This window comes from Cariama cristata, unplaced genomic scaffold, assembly GCF_000690535.1.
Source record: "Cariama cristata isolate BGI_N322 unplaced genomic scaffold, ASM69053v1 scaffold17164, whole genome shotgun sequence".
In the NCBI taxonomy this organism is placed as follows: Eukaryota; Metazoa; Chordata; class Aves; order Cariamiformes; family Cariamidae; genus Cariama; species Cariama cristata.
The window spans coordinates 19,810-36,851 of record NW_009611417.1 but is presented as its reverse complement, the minus strand read 5'-3'; the positions used below and the strand labels follow the sequence as shown (position 1 = coordinate 36,851).

Genomic DNA, 17,042 nt, shown 5'->3' with positions numbered 1-17,042 from the left:
GCGGTGGAACTTGCGTCCTGAGTCTTTTTGCGGATCTAGCCCATGACCTTCTAGCAGGGCATGTGCTCGCTACCCGCAAGAAACTATGAAGAAAGTGTCTGTCAAATCTGTACAATAAGGTCTCGTGTTGCTCCATCCCCTGCTCAACTAAGGCTAGTCTTGTGCCTGGGATCTGTAACTGGAGATCAGCTCCATCACAGGCTCCAGAGCAGACTAGCAGCGTGATCTTGTCTAGGTACTAAAGGCTTCAAACTCCATCCACCCCAGCAGGCCTTTCCTAGGCTTCAACACCCAAGAACACATCTGCACTTTTTTATCTCTTCTAGTTAACTCATGATGGTAGATGGACCTCTCCTTGATCAAAGCATCAAGGCAGAAGTGAGAAGGAAAGCAGAGACCCAAATCAATCCATTACTTCAAGAATCAGCTCAACTCCCATGTTTCTTAGGTCCGTGAAATTGTTTCCCTCTGGTTAAAGCGGTTTGGCTATGATCTCTTCCTTCATACTTCTCCAGTGAGATCTATTTGGGAGTTACAGCTTGTTCAGAGTCCTGTATTTCTTCATAGCTCCAATGTTACAAAGGGTCTCCAGAGACACAGACTTCAAATCTGTGTTTTGGACTCCATTCATACCTGTATTTTGATCTGTCACACAAGGACTCTAGGCACTGGTAGAAGAGAGATGCCTCTACCCCATCGAGTGGGCTGCAGTCACTTGGGGGTTGGCGCTGCCGATGTTGCCCAGAGAACGATGTTGGCACAATCACAGTATTTGGATTCTTACCAGCCAGTAGATCTTGATATATGGCAGCCACACTTTCCAGGAACTCTGAAAAAACAGAAAGCGACTTAAAACTCAGGGTTATAACCAGCGAAGCATCCTCCTGACCTACCAGACCTGGGACTAAACTGTAATTCCCTGCTCTGTGTTGTACATAGCACCAACAGGAAATAAGCACACCACCACGGCATCCTGCATATTCAGATCAGATATTATGCAGGTACAAACAGCCATTTCCATATAAGTTGCTGGCTTCCTCCTGTCAGGATGATTATGAGCGGCCACTCACTGTGCTGAACAAGATTATTCTCAAGGGAACAGAGGCTCGCTAGCACATGGATAAAACAGTGGAGTGTGAAAGTTAACGTCGAACACAAAACTAGCTTGCAAAATTTAAAAGGTTTTCCTTCTCCATCTCTTGCCACTGATTAAGAACTTATCCAAGTTGGGAACAAACTATATGGAACTGCAACAGGAGGAAAGGGAGCAAGTTAGGGCTCCAGGCTGCATCCGAGCTTGTCTTTGTGCTGCTCCAAAGTAAATATAACACGGGATCTAGAGGAAGGGCCAGGGCAGGTCAGGGCTAGAGCTGGCAGAAAGCCTGTCCCCAGGCTCCTCATACTACCCACTGTTTACTGCAAGAGTCTAATTTTAAACAAGTTTGTTTATGGATGTGGTCAGCAGTTTACAAATCTAGATTCCATTTGGAGTGGTTTGCATGTGTGTGGGTTGGTGGGAGAGCGTATGACAGGCTGCGTGTGTGCATTGTGCCTGGGTGAAGAGGACAGGGATGGGATGTTCAGTGCATGTACACAAGGCCAGGCTTGTGTACTCCGGTGGCATTTAAGTCCCGAGTGAATGGAAGCGTAATGCTGTGCGTGAGGCGGGTGGAGAGGAAAGGCAGGATGTCAGCAGACCCTGAGGCTGTGCTGAGGTTCTGTAGCTCAGTGGAAATATTTGTTATACCAGAGAAAAACTTTCCAAACACATTTTCTGTCCCTGTCTAAAGCCATTACAAGCCTGGTTCTGCCCAACCCAAAAAATCATCATTTTTGAACTGTTTTGCTTTGATGAATTGTCATGGATAATGTTGCAATATGCACAGGGGAATTACAGGGGAAGTATATAAGGAGAAGTACTGAGAAAAAGAGATTTTTCTATTAGGGATAGCAGCTGACTCTTAACTGCTGGGAAGATTGGAACTGACAGGTCGGATGAGATGAGCAGGCCACCCAAGCCTACTCTCTGACCACAGACTATGCTCCATCACGGCTTCTATCCAGTGTCTCCCAGTATCCAAACCTGGTCCCTTTTGCCTGGTCGAGGCCAATTGTGAGCTGCGTCCATCAGAGGGAGCTATCTAAGTGCTCGGGGACAGAAAGCCATGAGCTTACCTTGCCTTTAGAAAGTGCCCTGTGCTGGCAGAGGAGTAAGTGACACCCCAGCAGTCCCCAGTGCTTGGGTGCATATCTAACTTGGATAAAGGAAATGCTTCCCTCTTTTTTGCCCACTTAAGCAGTTCCCTGAATGAGATTCCCTTTCCTCAACCACATTTTAGGGGGGCTAAGACAAACAGCCCAATGTATTTTAAAGCAGCCTGTGTACAGAACAAGCGCCTGAACGCTCATCCAAGTTTCTCCCCCTTGTCTCCTGAACTTTAGTTTAAAAATACCTTGGGAATTTTACAGATGTATATGTGTGGGTGAGCATATGTAAATATACATGCACACGAACTAATATTATTTGATTTGTACTTTTCCTGTCAAGAATTTTAAAAAGAAGTACCCCATCTAGTTAAAACTCAAACTGGGGGAGAGGGGTAGAATATGATAAATTACCATCAATAAGAAGAAGGTAGATGGGGATTAACTGTTCACTTTCCCTTCCAACGAGGGGCTCTCAAATCAAACAAGAGCGGTGGTTCTTCACGGGACAGGTGGCAGACCTGCGCAACTCCTTGCCAAAAGGTGTTGTGGAGGTTACAAGTTTATGTGATTTCAAGGGGAGGCTGGAACAGTTCTTGGGAGAGGAGTCCAGTGGGGGTTCCTAAACCCATGGAAACTATACCCAGTTCAGAAACTCTTTGAGCTGAAACCAGCTCATAGTTGGCTAAGTATTAGGGGGAAGAATTGTATCCATTTGTGCGGTTCCTTTTCCTTTCAAGGCACCAGCTGGTGGGCTTTTCTTATCCCCATCTCCAGCAGGGACCAATACTTTAGAGGCAGAAATGCTGTATTAAGGAAAGGAAAACAAAATGTGCGGCCAGCAGGACTAGGGAAGTGATCATCCCTTTGTACTCCGCGCTGGTGCAGCCACACCTCAAATACTGTGTTCAGTTTTGGGCCGCTCACTACAAGAAGGACACTGAGCTGCTGGAGCGTGTCCAGAGAAGAGCGACAAAGCTGGTGTAGGGCCTGGAGAAAAAGCCTTACGAGGAGCGGCTGAGGGAGCTGGGGTTGTTTAGTCTGGAGAAAAGGAGGCTGAGGGGAGACCTGATTGCCCTCTACAACTACCTGAAAGGAGGGTGTAGCCAGGTGGGGGTTGGTCTCTTCTCCCTGGTAACTAGCGATAGGACAAGAGGGAACGGTCTCAAGTTGCACCAGGGGAAGTTCAGGCTGGACATTAGAAAGAAATTCTTCACTGTAAGAGTTGTTAAGCATTGGAACAGGCTCCCCAGGGAGGTGGTGGAGTCATCGTCCCTGGAGGTGTTCAAAAAACATTTAGATGTGGCACTTCAAGACATGGTTTAGTGGTCATAGTGGCATCAGGTATATGGTTGGGCTTGATGATCTTTGAGGTCTCTTCCAACCATGATGATTCTATGATTCTATGAAAGTGTTCCTAGAAAAAGGTCATTGTTAGGCACTAACATACTCTAGATAAAGCTGGAAATTTACGTCTCAAGGCTAAGACAAATACATGCATAAGCCGTAACAGTTACAGGTATCTTGTTATTCACAAAAAATTTAGAACCTCCTTATGAAGCCTCCTAATCTCTCGGCATCAGTGATGCCTTTTGTCAGTAGATTCCATTATCTATATATTTTCTGTGAAAAACCATATCCTTACAAGTTTAAAAAAAGCGCAGGGACTGAGAAGCTGTAAAGTTGTAATGCTATATTAGTGAATGAAGTCAGCAGCTTCACATCATTTACCTGAGTAGTAGAACTGGATCTGGAAAGCAAAGAGGAAATCAGAAAAAGACATCAGGCAATCCATAGCATCATCCATCAGCACAATCCTAGGACAAGATGAGAGGAACAGTTTAGCATCTACAAAAGAACTAAAGTCTGTAACCAGGAACCCCAGATCAAGAGAAAGTGCAGCTACGGAGCTATGTGCAACTGAGGATTGCTAGTGGCTTGGCCCAGTCTAAGAGGTTAGGAGAGAGGAATGGGAACACCCGCTGCTGCATGGATGTGGACACCCTAATATCAAATGAAGGCAGCTTAAGAACCTGCAGCAAAGAGAAGATCGTGAATGTCAGTGCTATCACACACTTCAGCTAGAGTGGGAACGGAGCAGTGTGACATGGATGTCAAGCATTCAAAGCCTGGTGGACATGATGGAATGAACACTGGCATAAAAACTGCAAGGCTGGTTCACACGGCTATACAAAGAGTAACTGTGCTACAGACAAGACAGTTACATGAGTATTAAACTGGTGTAAGCAGAATAAGAATTATACTATTCCTCCATACACCAGAGTTCATCAAACTGGGATAATTTCAGATTCATAAGATTAACAACAGTTATTAATTCCCAATCTATACTCAAACAAACTCCACTTGACTACAGAGGAAATAACATTGCACCAACGATCAGCTTTCTAATTACACACTGTGAACATCCTATCCTCCCTTCCCGATGAATGAATAGGTCTCTTTTCATATCTGTCAGGTCTATCATTTGACTATCAGGTCAAATTTCACAGAAACTGAAGACTTCTTGGGCCACGGACAATGTCTTCTTTCTCTCTGCTAAGCCCCAGGTGCACATAAGAAGCTATACGCATCCTTATTTTGAAGTGTACTTCATGAATATGGGAAGTATCAGCCACAGGCCGTAAAGATGAAGTGTAAGTGATAGTAAAGTCCAACTCCTCCTTTCAAGAAAAAACTCTGGATTTCAGAAGTAAGTTAGGGCAAAAATGTTCATAACAATGAAAACAAAACCAGTGTTCTGGTCACTGCCACTATATAAGGATGCAAAGGTCAGTCTCTTAAGTGAGGAAAATCAAACTTCGGCTGATCGATGACAGCTCAGACTGGAAAACAGAAGGAAACACTCCACTTTGATGGGAAAAACCAGAGAATTTGGACGATACTAAAGAAAGGTAGTTGGTACAACATCTAGTGGTCAGGTAAAGATTGCAGCATCAATGGTCTAAACACGTTGCTGGGGAAATACTGTTCTGTCCCATGTAAAAGACTCCAGGGAGCTGTGTGGGAGGCTGACCTAGGAGGGTTATAGGATCTTGCAAGACTTCCCTGCCACTCAGACCAGTTCTGTTCACTGTGGCAAAATCAAACATGTAGAGCAGCTTGAATTAATTATCTCAAAGAAGAAAGACTGGGGCTAAGAGGGTCCCCAGGAGAAAAGCCAGTATTTAAAACAAAACCCTTTGAAGATGTCAAAGTGCTTCTGATTTATTTATTATGCTCCAGAAGCCTCCTCCTCCTCCTGTCTAAAGAAGCAGTAGCTTCAGTTCTTAATTCTCACTAATAAGCATGTTACTGAAATTGTCAGTGGCCACATCAAGGAAATGGCTTTGAAGCTGGCAGGCAGAGCATCGTCATCTCTCAGGCAATACTGCTCAGCCACTGGCATTTCCAACCACTATTTAAGCACTGGAAATGCGATGGGCCACATCGCTGATGAGCTGCACTCCCTCCTTTGAAATGACGGGCTGTCTCCCAGATATCCTCAAAGCAGAAGCTCCGAAGCTTTTGCCAGTGCATTTCTCCATCCTGGAGATGCAGGAGAACAACAGTGGAGACTTTTTTTAATGTCTTTGTTATGCAGAGACACAATATTACATCACCTTCATGACAATCAACTCATTTCACTTGTTAAATCTAAAGCTATGGTCAATGGCTGTGCTCTGCAGCACCAAGTCCGAGTTTCTCCTCAGAGCATGAGGAAGTAGGCAGAGGTATGAGAATCTGCTGGCCATTTTTTGCCGTTAAAGACAGGAAGGAGCCTCTAAGGAAGACTGTACACCACATGTGTGATGCAGGAGCATCTGAATAGAAGCAGGTGCACTCTGGTGCTGGGTTACCGACTCCACTTGGCCCAGGAGTCTGCACTCCGGAAACATTGAGAAGTCTTTAAATCCAATACAATCATTTATGAGGAGATTGACTGCAGCTGGCTATTTCCCCACATAGCCAGCTGAGCGAGCAGTCAGGGAAGCTGGGAGAGCATCATATGCAACATATCTGCACCTCTTCCCTGAAATATCTGGCAAGCAGAGATTCCTAGCCATGGACTGTAACCCAGAGAGCGGGACCAAAATTGAGGACAAAATCTGGAAGTCTGAACTGCAACTCAAAAGAGTTCATCAGGTAGCTGATATTTCAAGGGATTCTTTATTCATTCTTTCTTGCCCAAATTAGACTTCAAGCCCTCACGGGCTCAGACCTATTTACAAAGTTAGCAGTCGGCACTCAATGAAAATCAAGGAGAAACTTTGGAAAGGACTGAAGAAAGATGCCTACACTCGAGGGACTCTGGTAAAGGGTGTAGTGGTCTTTCAGGGTTCCAGTGGGTTTGGCTGGCAGGAAAGCCTGGCTACAGTGCCAACGGGGAAACTTTATGATCCACTGATTGCGGTTAAAATCTCAGAAACCCAGACTAGACAGGATGTCCCCAGGACAAACTCTAGACCAGGCAAGTTGAAAGGACTTTTACTGTTCACTGCTACTACTAAAGGCTAACTGACACGATTTGTCTAAAGGCTAGGCTGGCTCAAATGAGTCTTTAGGGACTTGGTTTGTTTACTGATAAATGCAGGCAAAAATAAGCAGAACATACAAAAAGGGCAAGATCTGCACTCTCAGGCAATCTTTTAACAACAGGGGTACAGACTTGCAAGCCCCACTTCCATTAGCACTGATCAGAGCAACATGAGCTCCCATACCACATAAAACAGCATAAGAGCTGTGGATCTCTCAGCTCTTGCTATTCAAATACGGGCAGCGAGTTCCTTGTGTTTCTATTACATGAAAAAAGTCAGTGCTCAGGTACAGACCTTGAAATCATGGCATCAAACCAGAAAAATCCCTTCATTTTCTGTCCTCCTGCAATTTCAAGATTCAGAAAGCCAAAAGGTGTCTCTGAAGATCAAAGGTATCTCTGTAGATTAAAATCTTCAACCGGCTAATGGCTATAACCCTTTGAAGAAAAAAACATCCAAGAAATCTCACAGACACAGATAACCTACTTCTTTTTCGGGTATGACTTCTGCATTTGTGTAGCACCAGCAACAGAAAAATGGAGCTCTCCAGTGTCATGCGAATAAAACCTGTATTGTTGTAGCCTCTGTTCTTCTGCTCTGACATTTCCTGATCTTACTCCCAGTGTTTGTTATCAGTGCATAGCAACAGCTCCTGGATAAGCAGAGCGCACCGTGCTGTGAGATCATCTCAGTCATGCAGCACCAAGACTACAACCACGACTGCTCTCTTCCCAAGAGCGCCAGTCATTACACAGGTCCTGGCTGTATCAGCAAATGCTACTCCCACCACTACTTTATTTAATTTCCTTCCCAAGCAAATTAGCAACAAAACCGTTGGGGGTGTGCAGACTGAAGGAGGAACAATGTCAGTGGGTTTGCATGTGACATTCATGCTTTGCAAGGACTCAATCAACTGGTGCCAGAAGACAGCCTGCAGAGTTCATCTTTCCAACTGGCAGAGACCAAGGAGGACACTGGAAAGTGTAGACCAGAAAAAGGACAAGAGAGCAAGCAACAGTTGGAAGGAAAGAGAAAGATGGTTTAGAAATATGACAAGCTTTATTAAAATTGTTCCACTAGATTAGCTTGTAACAGAATAATAGCAATGTGTAAGTAAATCTCTAGCCAGCCAAAAGTAGGAGTGAGGTCATCCCCACCTGAGCCTGGGTGCCTCTGACAGAGATCTCATTTCTCTCCAACACCTGCTCCCAAAGCCAGCTCGTCTGTCTCTACGGCACACGCACACCAGTGCAGCAGGCCCCTGAATGGGGCCTCTAGTTTACAACAGCCTTGTGGATTAAATTCCTTGACACAAACATCATAACATGTGTAGATACGCTGAAGTCTCCTTTCATGCACCATCACAAATTCCCACTCAGCTCGGCTGAAGCCCCTATGAAAATACACACCAGCGCATGGAACCGGTGCTTGCGTACCTCCATGAAAAGAAGCATCAGATCTATCTCTGCTATGGGGTTAGCATTTTTTCTTTGTCTGGCATTGGAGGCCAAGCAACTGTACTCTCTGGAGCCCCAAAGGCCCACTGATGAGCTAGTGGGAAAAGTGGCACTCAACTTTTAGTTTTAACTGAACCAACACAGCTTTAACTGCAGTTCAATTCAGACAGCAACACATAGGAGCCAGGCAAGAATTCAGAGAATCAGCCAGTGGAAGTACTAGCAGACGGGTAACACTTCTCTTTTTCACTTCTCTTTCTTAATATAACTTTCATGGGACTGTGATGCTAAAGACAGAGAACAGAATGACAACTAGAAAGTGAGGACCTTTTCATTTTCTAGGCCATGAAAAAAACAGGCAGCAGCTCATATCCTATCATGCGTCTGGATCCTGTTTCCAAATGTCATATCTAGGTCCATGAAAAAAAGTTAAATTTCCGTGCCCCCTTTGCTGAGATGGCTAGGAATGAGAGCATTTATTCAGTATACCTTGCTGTGATTGTATGTGCGTGTGTGTGCACTCCTACTGAGATCTGAACTGACCCCCCACCCCAACAGACGCATATACCTTATTACATTTTCACTATCAGATAGTTAATAATCAACTGCCTGGGCTGGCCTGGAACGAGCAAGCACTATCAGTAAAAAATTCCATATCACATTATCAGTGCCCTGAGCCATCTATCTTCTTTGGGCCTTGTCTAGATTAAAATAAAATTTCAAACAGATTAGCTACCATGTTGTTAGCTAACGTACTTTAAAACACTGGCAATCCTTCAGAGGTCAGTACCTTTTAAATGTGATCAACCATAGGAAGCTGGGGTGAGGGGGAAGACATTTTAAAGATGGTAAACAGTGTTTCAAATAGTTTAAAAACACGTCAGTTAAAAACACATTGGCTAATGTTCTTTTATATGCAACTCATCTTCTGAATGTAAAGCCAGCACCAGCATTCTGCACTGATATTTCAGTCCCTGTATACCTTAAATATACACTCTTTTTTTTATGCTAGAAAAACATCTTGTCCTTAACCTGAAAACATGGTATCTCTTTTCCCCAAAATCTTAAAAGCTGAAGGTCCCTGTCCATGCCTTTACTCACAGATCTAGTTCCTAAGTCCATGTGTGTGTAGGACTGATCTTGCCTTAAAAGAGAGGACGATGACCCACCTTGCTGCCTTCTGAGTGAGTTCCATTGGGAAGTCAGGGCAGAGCAGCTGCAGCAGGCAGTGGTATTCCTGTGCTGTCAGCAAATCTGCAGGAAAAGAGAGGTGAGAACATCATAAGTCTTTTACAGGCTGTTCCCTCCCCTTGCTTCTCCTCTAGGAAAAAAAAACCTTCATATTCCCTTCTGCTCTCAATTCAAGTAGACCGGGTACTAATGACAATATAACTGCTCCCCAAACCCTCAGAGCTGGGCTCTTCAGATGGAGTTTCCAGCAAAGACAATCAGAAAGAGGCCTGATAAAGGGGAAACCCTATTGAAGAGGCTCCTGCAGAGAAAATGGTAACAGGTAGCGATTCAGTGTGAAAAAAAGGTAAGCAAAACAGGGCAGTTTCAAGTGAGAACACAGTTTGGTTTGACTTGAATATAACCATGTGGAAAAAGGAATAATTTCAAAGTTGCTTAAATTTGCTGAAATTCACTGGCATAGTGACATTCACCACAATACGCCTGAAAACCATCCACAGAACATCTGGCAGCAGTAACAAAGGCAAACAAGGATTTGGGGTTGTGTATGGAAGGCTACAGAATATAAACCACAGACGTTATTACTTTGGCATTCAGTAAGGCAGCTGGATGGTCTCTTTTGGAATAGTGTGTACAAATCTGGTCACTGTATTATAGGAAGCACAGAATGAAGATCCAAAAAACACAAGAAAACCAATCAAAAGATTCATGTTTTAGAGAGCAGCTTTGTGAAAGACAGGTCAAGAAAGGCCTCTTTTTTAGCAGGAGTCTAAAAGAGGTGACTCTTAGGGAAGGTTATAGGATCCCAAGGGAACAGAAACATACTGATGTCAAAAAGCCCTACATGATTGTATGTTCATAGTCCAAAAGGCTGTGGACTGGAGTTAAGGAGAAGACTAGTTGAACAGCAGCAATTTTGCAGTACTTCTATATACAGAAGAATGCAAAGTATGGAAGAAAGAGCCAGGGGTGGAAGCAGAGCCAAGCAGTAGTCAGGGAGGGGATCCAAAGGGCACAGGCATTAGGACTGAGGTACAGAGCCTGAGTTCTTTTGCCACAGACACATCTTAGCCTTCCTTAGGCTCCCATCCAAATAATCAACCTTGTCCCAGATGACAGCCACAACTTCTCCATAACTCCACAACTCCTCAAAGCCTGGCAGTTTGACAAAAGCGAGAGACAGGGAAAATGCTACGCCTTTGTCCCATGTTTCAAGAGGCAGGTATGCAGTATCAAAGGGACATTTCACTGCAACATCCAACCCAGACAAATTAATATTTTCAATGCTGACTAAAGAAATACTGCAGGGGAATCGTCACCAAAATTAAGTTAGAGACTTTTCCTTTACCTACATTCTTAGCCAGAGAAGAGGAGGAAAGTGAGGAGAGCGCTACTATTTTTCTCTTCAGTTCAGGAAACCCTACAGCTCAAAAACATTGTTGTCAGACTCTGACATGCATTACAGACACTCTCTAGAGTACTATACTTTGCACTGCTCTTGGGAGGACTTTCTATCTAACAAAGCACCTTAGGTTGAGGGTCATGCTATGAAAAGGTGATTTTGCTCTGTCTGAAAAAAGCCGACTCTGCAGTCAGAAACCTGCTGTAACAGAAGGAAGTCCCAGCCTGTGCAGAACTACACTGCCATGGCAGGGCTTTGTGCAACCTATTCTACTGTAGGGATAAATATATCAGAATCTCTCTTCTTCCAAAACTTGAATGCTGAGCTGAGTTCAGTTTTGGTGACCGCACTGCAATTATAGATGCCTGTGAGAACATGGAGGGCACTGTAACTTTTTTGTATTGTCATTTCTTACTAAAACACAAATCAGAGGCTGCTGTCTATTGCAGATACTATCTTGGTCCTTCAGTCAGTGTCTATCTGAGCTTGGGTTAGGGACGGTATCCAGTGGAATGGTGGGGTTTTCTCCTGCAATGTTAGCTAATCAGTTCCTTGAATGTCATCAAGGAAGGTATCACCAAGTTTTAAGTATAACTGCAAAAGGATATTATTGAAAAAGTCCCAGTTATCATGAGCAGGAAGATGCATATTTTTTAACTGAATTTTCAGCTCACTATGTCATATCATGAAAGAGAAACAGAGGAAGGAAAATTTTCTTCTCTGTTATTTTGTTAGATCAACAGCCATTTATAGCAATAGAGATTTTGGTCCTAAGTTCTTAAGAAAACTATCTGATCATGTAAGGTACATGGAAGTTTCATAAAATCATCTTCAACAGGCTCAGCACAGGACGCAGGTTACAGGAAAAGAGAGAAGTTGGGCATAAAAAGGCCCTTTTGAAACAGGCACTTTCTCATAATTGAAGAGGACAGTATAGACCTCTTACAACTACTCTTCACAGCTTTCTAAATCTAGCTTTGAATAATGCTAGGCATTAAACTTCTGATCTTTGTCTAAAAAGTCTGAAGGAGTCACACCATTTAGAAGCTTTACGCAATACTCAATTTACATTTTTTGTTTGCTTAAGTTCAAATTCCTATTTATGCATCCTTATACCTCTTGCTCTCCATTATTTTCTCCTTTCATTTGTCAACAGATCATTATAATAATTCTTTCTTCATACTGTATCTTATTCAATCTATTTAACTGATAACTATACTTATTTAAAGTTAAATCCGTTTAAGTTTATCTTACCCTCTACATCCCTCCCTACCTAGCCCAGTCATATCTGTGGCTCTGCTTTGATCTCCTTTAGATTTTCACAGTGTGGTGTCCAGCAGCGTACAAAGCATCCCTCATGCATTCAGAGCAGACAGGCTCTATGAGGATAATCTGCCCACTTTCATCAGCGAAGCCCCTTTTCATTAATTCTGAATCTTAGCCTCCTCCCTTCTCCCCCTGAAGGTGAAGGACTTTAAGGTTTTTTTTGAAGGATGAGGTTTCCTGAGAAAGCTGCACTTTGTTCGCAGTCCCTGTCAGGCTGCTAGACCAAAGCAGCTTGAGAGCGTAACTGGGCCCTAAGCAAGCATTAGTTTTGAGGCATAAGTAGAGATGTCTCACTTGCTGGAAATAACATACTTTTTAAACTTACAGTAATTTATGCTGTCTTTTTCTCCTCCCTCTTCATACCAAGTCACAGCATCATCCTTATTCCTCCATCACAAAACAATGAAGCAACACATAGCAAAAGCAGAAGTCTGCTCAAAAAGACTTTGGGAAAGGGTGACAGAGATCATCTCCAACCGGCACATCAGAGGGTGAAGTTCATTGTCAATAAAAGTGGAATCAGTTTCAGTCTTTGAGTCAATGGTCTGTTTAGATGGGAACTGCACAAAAAGCTGAAGTGGTGCAGAGAAGTTCCTTCTCTAAAGAAAGAAGCCCTTTGTTTCTTATGCCTGGAGAAACGGCACCAAATTAGTCACTGAAGTAGGCAGGCAGACTCTTTTAGGCCATCAGACAACTCAGCCGTTAGACACCCCAGGAGCCTGACCAATAAATCATATCAATTTTTCAGACTACAGATGGGTACCTATTACACTGGAAGGGGGATCACCACAGACCTTAGGAGGTGTCCACAGTTTGCTGTGATGACTGTTTTCCTATTGCCTACAGCAAGGTCAGTGAAGACTATGCAGAAAATTACATTTGCACCATATTGTCTGCCAAGAGCTGCTTGGAATAAACAAGGGCAGTTTTGGTGCATGACCACATTGCTCCTTCCTGTCTCCAGGCCACAGCTGAGTAAATAGTGTTCAATGCTGCATGATGAAGAAAGAAAGAAAAGAAGGAAGGTACCAGTCAGAATGAGTGAAAACTGGAATCCACAACTGCTACTTTGGTTGCTACCACAAATTACTGTATCTCAAGTTCCAGTAACAAATGAAGCAAATCAGGGAGAGTTTAAATCTGACCCCACAGAACAGGGCAGTGGGCTATATGTGCTCTACCATGCTCTCCCAGTGGAACAAAGTTGGTCATACCACGTGCTTAAGGATGGGGAGAGATTGCAATCTGCATGTTAACCATGTTCATTTACAGCTGAACATAACACTTGGCTCTTCGACTGCAAAGCAGCTAATAACAAATTCCAAAGTGATTTTAAAACAGCAACACACTGAGAAAGAGCTGGGAGGCTTAATAGAATAAGTACAGAAAACTCAACTGGGATGGCTAGAGTTGCACAAGAAGTACTTTAACCATTCAGTTTTAATTTTTGCTGTACTGGTCTTCAAACTTCTGCCCAGCCTGTCTGGCTGCTGCTACCGTACCACTAGCAAAATCCTGACTCTTCCCTACAGATCGCACTGTCTGTAAGTAGTTTATTGTCTTTTCGTGCCTGCAGCAGACTCTTCCTCATGTTTTGGAGGCACAGTGTGATAATGGAGAAGGAAGTTTGTCCCTGTGGTACAGTCTTAGAAAACAAGCAGCGCCTTCTGGATAAAAATGGCCTACCTTTGAGAAACATGAGGGCAGCTGCTTTGTATTTCCTTGGCTTTTAAAAGGCATATTGTTTTTACCAGCTTTGTTTCTGGTTTGTATGTGGCTGACAGATGGCACCTGACCTGAAGTGATGCAAATTCTAGGAGTGCTAACTGATGCGTTTATGCTGCTGTCAGTGCCATGAGTGAAGTGCAGACACACCTGAGCTATCTTTAAACTAGTTATCTTTCCTAGTGACAGCAGCCTAGCCACAAAAGCCTGGAGCTCAGTGAAGGCTGTAAAATCTACTCAGGAAGCCAATAAATATTTAGGACTTAGTCTGAATTGCAGTCATTGGTGCTGTATCTAGGCTGCTTTCGGCACAAGAAGTAGCTATCTACAATGCTGTCACAACACTGACAGCTATAAATATGCCGCAAGCAGTAGGAGAATATTTACTGCAGTTGGTGTATGAAATCTGCCCCAAAAAGTCACATTAGTAACTTCCCAGAAACACAAGGATTGCCTTGATGAATATACATTAGTTCCCTACTCCCGTCATCTTATATGTACACCCACCATCCAAGCAGGCTGGAGCCCTGGGCAATGTAGCCTTCCCCTTTGGATTATGGTAGGGGACACAATTTCCACAGGCTGCTTTTCTACCACAGTCATGAAGTCATTCAAGAGTCATAAAGTCATACAGCTGTAAATCAGTCTCCTGGAAATATAACAGAGAACAGCCTAATAAATAATAATTTTTTTTTAAGTGTTGGGAGAGTCTTTCCTGGCCTTTAGTTTTTTAATGTTTCTGGTATAAGGAAGTATCGCATCCTTAGGATTCTCTCCATTATCGGTGCAAGCTTGCAACTTTGTAGAAAAGAACAAAACCAAACAAAAGCCCCTACAAATAAAAGTCTAGGTGTTCTTGTGCTATGGGAGCTGTGATTTTACAAAAACCTGAATGTAAACATGAATGTTGATAATATTACAACTTCACAATTCACATCCGGCTAATAGGCTATGCTCTGCACATGCCTTGTTCACAAGATACCTATAGCCTAATTTCCTCCATATACTTAGTGCTAATAACAAACAGAAAACCAAGAATTCTAGGAAAATTAATCCATGCGTAGGACCTAAAGAGCGATATACAGCTGTATAAAAACCCCATTTCTTCCTCACAACAACAACAACTTTCTACTCTAAAAAAAAAAAATTTTCTTCCTTTTCATTAATCTTTTATAAAATTTTGCATTGAGAGATTTTATGACCCATCATGAAAAAGATCTGTTCCTGTTACTTGAGAGCATAGTTGTTTAAATAAGAATTTGAAACAAAATAAAAACATTCAAGGGCTGTTTCTTCAACTAATTCACTTTTTCCACCGACAAGAAGAGATATAAAATAAACAGAAACCAGATCCAGAATGTGCATTTGTCTAATTTTAAGAATTGATTTTCCTTATTTTTCAAACAAACAAAAAGCAAACCAGCAGGTCACATAATTATCCCTATAATTTGAGATAGAAGGTTAAATAAAGCTAAACTAAACAATAAAGAATAAGCACTCACACACGTTCCCCTGAAGTTGTATAAGCGTGCTCATGTAAGACATGTACAGCAGGATTCAGCCTGCTCTTGAAGTGTACAGACAGCTCCCACAATTGTTAGAAAATAGTCCTAAGAGCATAGGAAAATCAGAAGAAAGCTGAGAGAGACCCAACTTGTTACTTTTAAGCGACAGGGAAATGCACTAGAAGCCAAAGGTTCCTCCAGGTTAGCTAAAAGCCAACTTCATTTTTTAAAGGAAGGTTTTCTAGTGAATAGTTTAAAGAAGGTAAGGGTCAAATCTGTTTCATGGATCAACATAAGAATCTGTGCTTTACATGGAGTCTTGGACATAAGTAGCTTTAAAAGACTGTGGCTTTGTACCAACATCTGGCTCAATCTCATTAGATACTAACAAAAAAAAAAATTTCTTTTCTTAGTTTTAATAACTGGATGCATTACCTTCCCCTTCCTGATGGTGAACTTCAACAAGCAGCTAAGCCTGGATTGCCTCTCCTGACCTATGAGAATACTAACAAAATCCTTCAAACCCTACTCCGGCTGAAAGGGGCAGGTCCCACTCCTCTCTCTCTTCTTTCCTTTCCCCTCGCTCGCTGCTGGCCATGTGGTTCTGAACCACCCCTTGTACCAGCTCTGGCACTCAGCAGGCCCCTTGCTGAGAAAATTAAACTTTTTTCCTGGGCTAGTGAATTGAACTGACTCTCAGAAATATCTGATGAAAGCTCATGCAAAGCAAGCTGTGGAAGAGCACAGGCAGATGCAGGGAAGAGAGAGGAAGGTGGAGAAGGAGAGCAGACCCTCCCCTCCTCAGCAGAGATAAACTGTTAGATAGGCTCAGGTAATTCCCTGCTTAAGCTGTTTTAATTCTTAAAGTTCAGGATGTATGCAAGGCATTGTCACAGGATTAACAATCCTCCTAATTAAAAGCAGGGTCAGCTTTACTGGCTATACTTGCACCATACCTGCTAAGATGGTTTGTGAACACTCTGTTATCAGACACACTCTTTAAGACAGAACTTTTGGCATCCTTACTATCCAAGCAGGCAGATGAGGTTCACAAGCCTCATCTATTCTTTCCACTGATACTGTTTAGGTCCTCCCAGAAGGGATCCCAGGGCATCCTCAGGAAAGGAACCCCGAAGGCTTTGTGTCTGACATGACAGCAAAAGCAGACAGGGTAAGTTAAGAATGCAGAGAGTTGCTTGAGTTTAGCTCGGGGCGGGGAGGGTTTCTTCCAGGAGGGTACCTGCAGAGAGGCATAGTCAGGCTCTCCTAACCTATGAGAATATTAACAAAATCCTGCCAGACCTAAGGGTGCTGCTGTACGCAAGTAGTCTTCACAAATGAGATGGGGTTTTTAATTTTTTCGGACTCTACAAAAGGAGCATGGCTGAAACGGCAGACTTAGATAGGTGACTCCTGTTGACAACAGGTAGAAAGCCCCAGCTTATGATGTGAAAAAGCAAAAAGTGACAGAGATTTAGTGAGATTTGCCTGGAACAACCTGTGCCAGATTCAGGACAAATATAGTGGAGAGCTAAGCAGACTGACCTAAAAAGATTTGTTGGGGGAGTGCTGCAAGAGAGAACAGTTAGGGAGGATTAGTGCTGGGATTGAACAGAAAGCTAGTTTTGAGGCACTCGGGTAAGAAGGAAAAGATTCAGCGGCAGCTGATGTGAAGAATGAACTCATTTGTTCTGGA

At 43.1% G+C, this 17,042-nt stretch overlaps 1 protein-coding gene across 1 annotated transcript in view; it reads right to left on the bottom strand.

Moving 5' to 3' along the window:
- The window catches only part of LOC104160189 (chromosome unknown open reading frame, human C11orf49), a gene marked incomplete at its 5' end in the record, with an annotated part of 14,651 nt that extends 5,200 nt beyond the window's left edge, over nucleotides 1–9,451 (bottom strand). The window contains 3 exons of the mRNA XM_009698259.1: nucleotides 634–829; nucleotides 3,937–4,022; nucleotides 9,367–9,451. Coding sequence (XP_009696561.1) covers nucleotides 634–829; nucleotides 3,937–4,022; nucleotides 9,367–9,451 — 367 coding nt within the window. The remainder of the gene's footprint in view (nucleotides 1–633; nucleotides 830–3,936; nucleotides 4,023–9,366) is intronic.
- Between the last annotated feature and the right edge of the window lie 7,591 nt (nucleotides 9,452–17,042).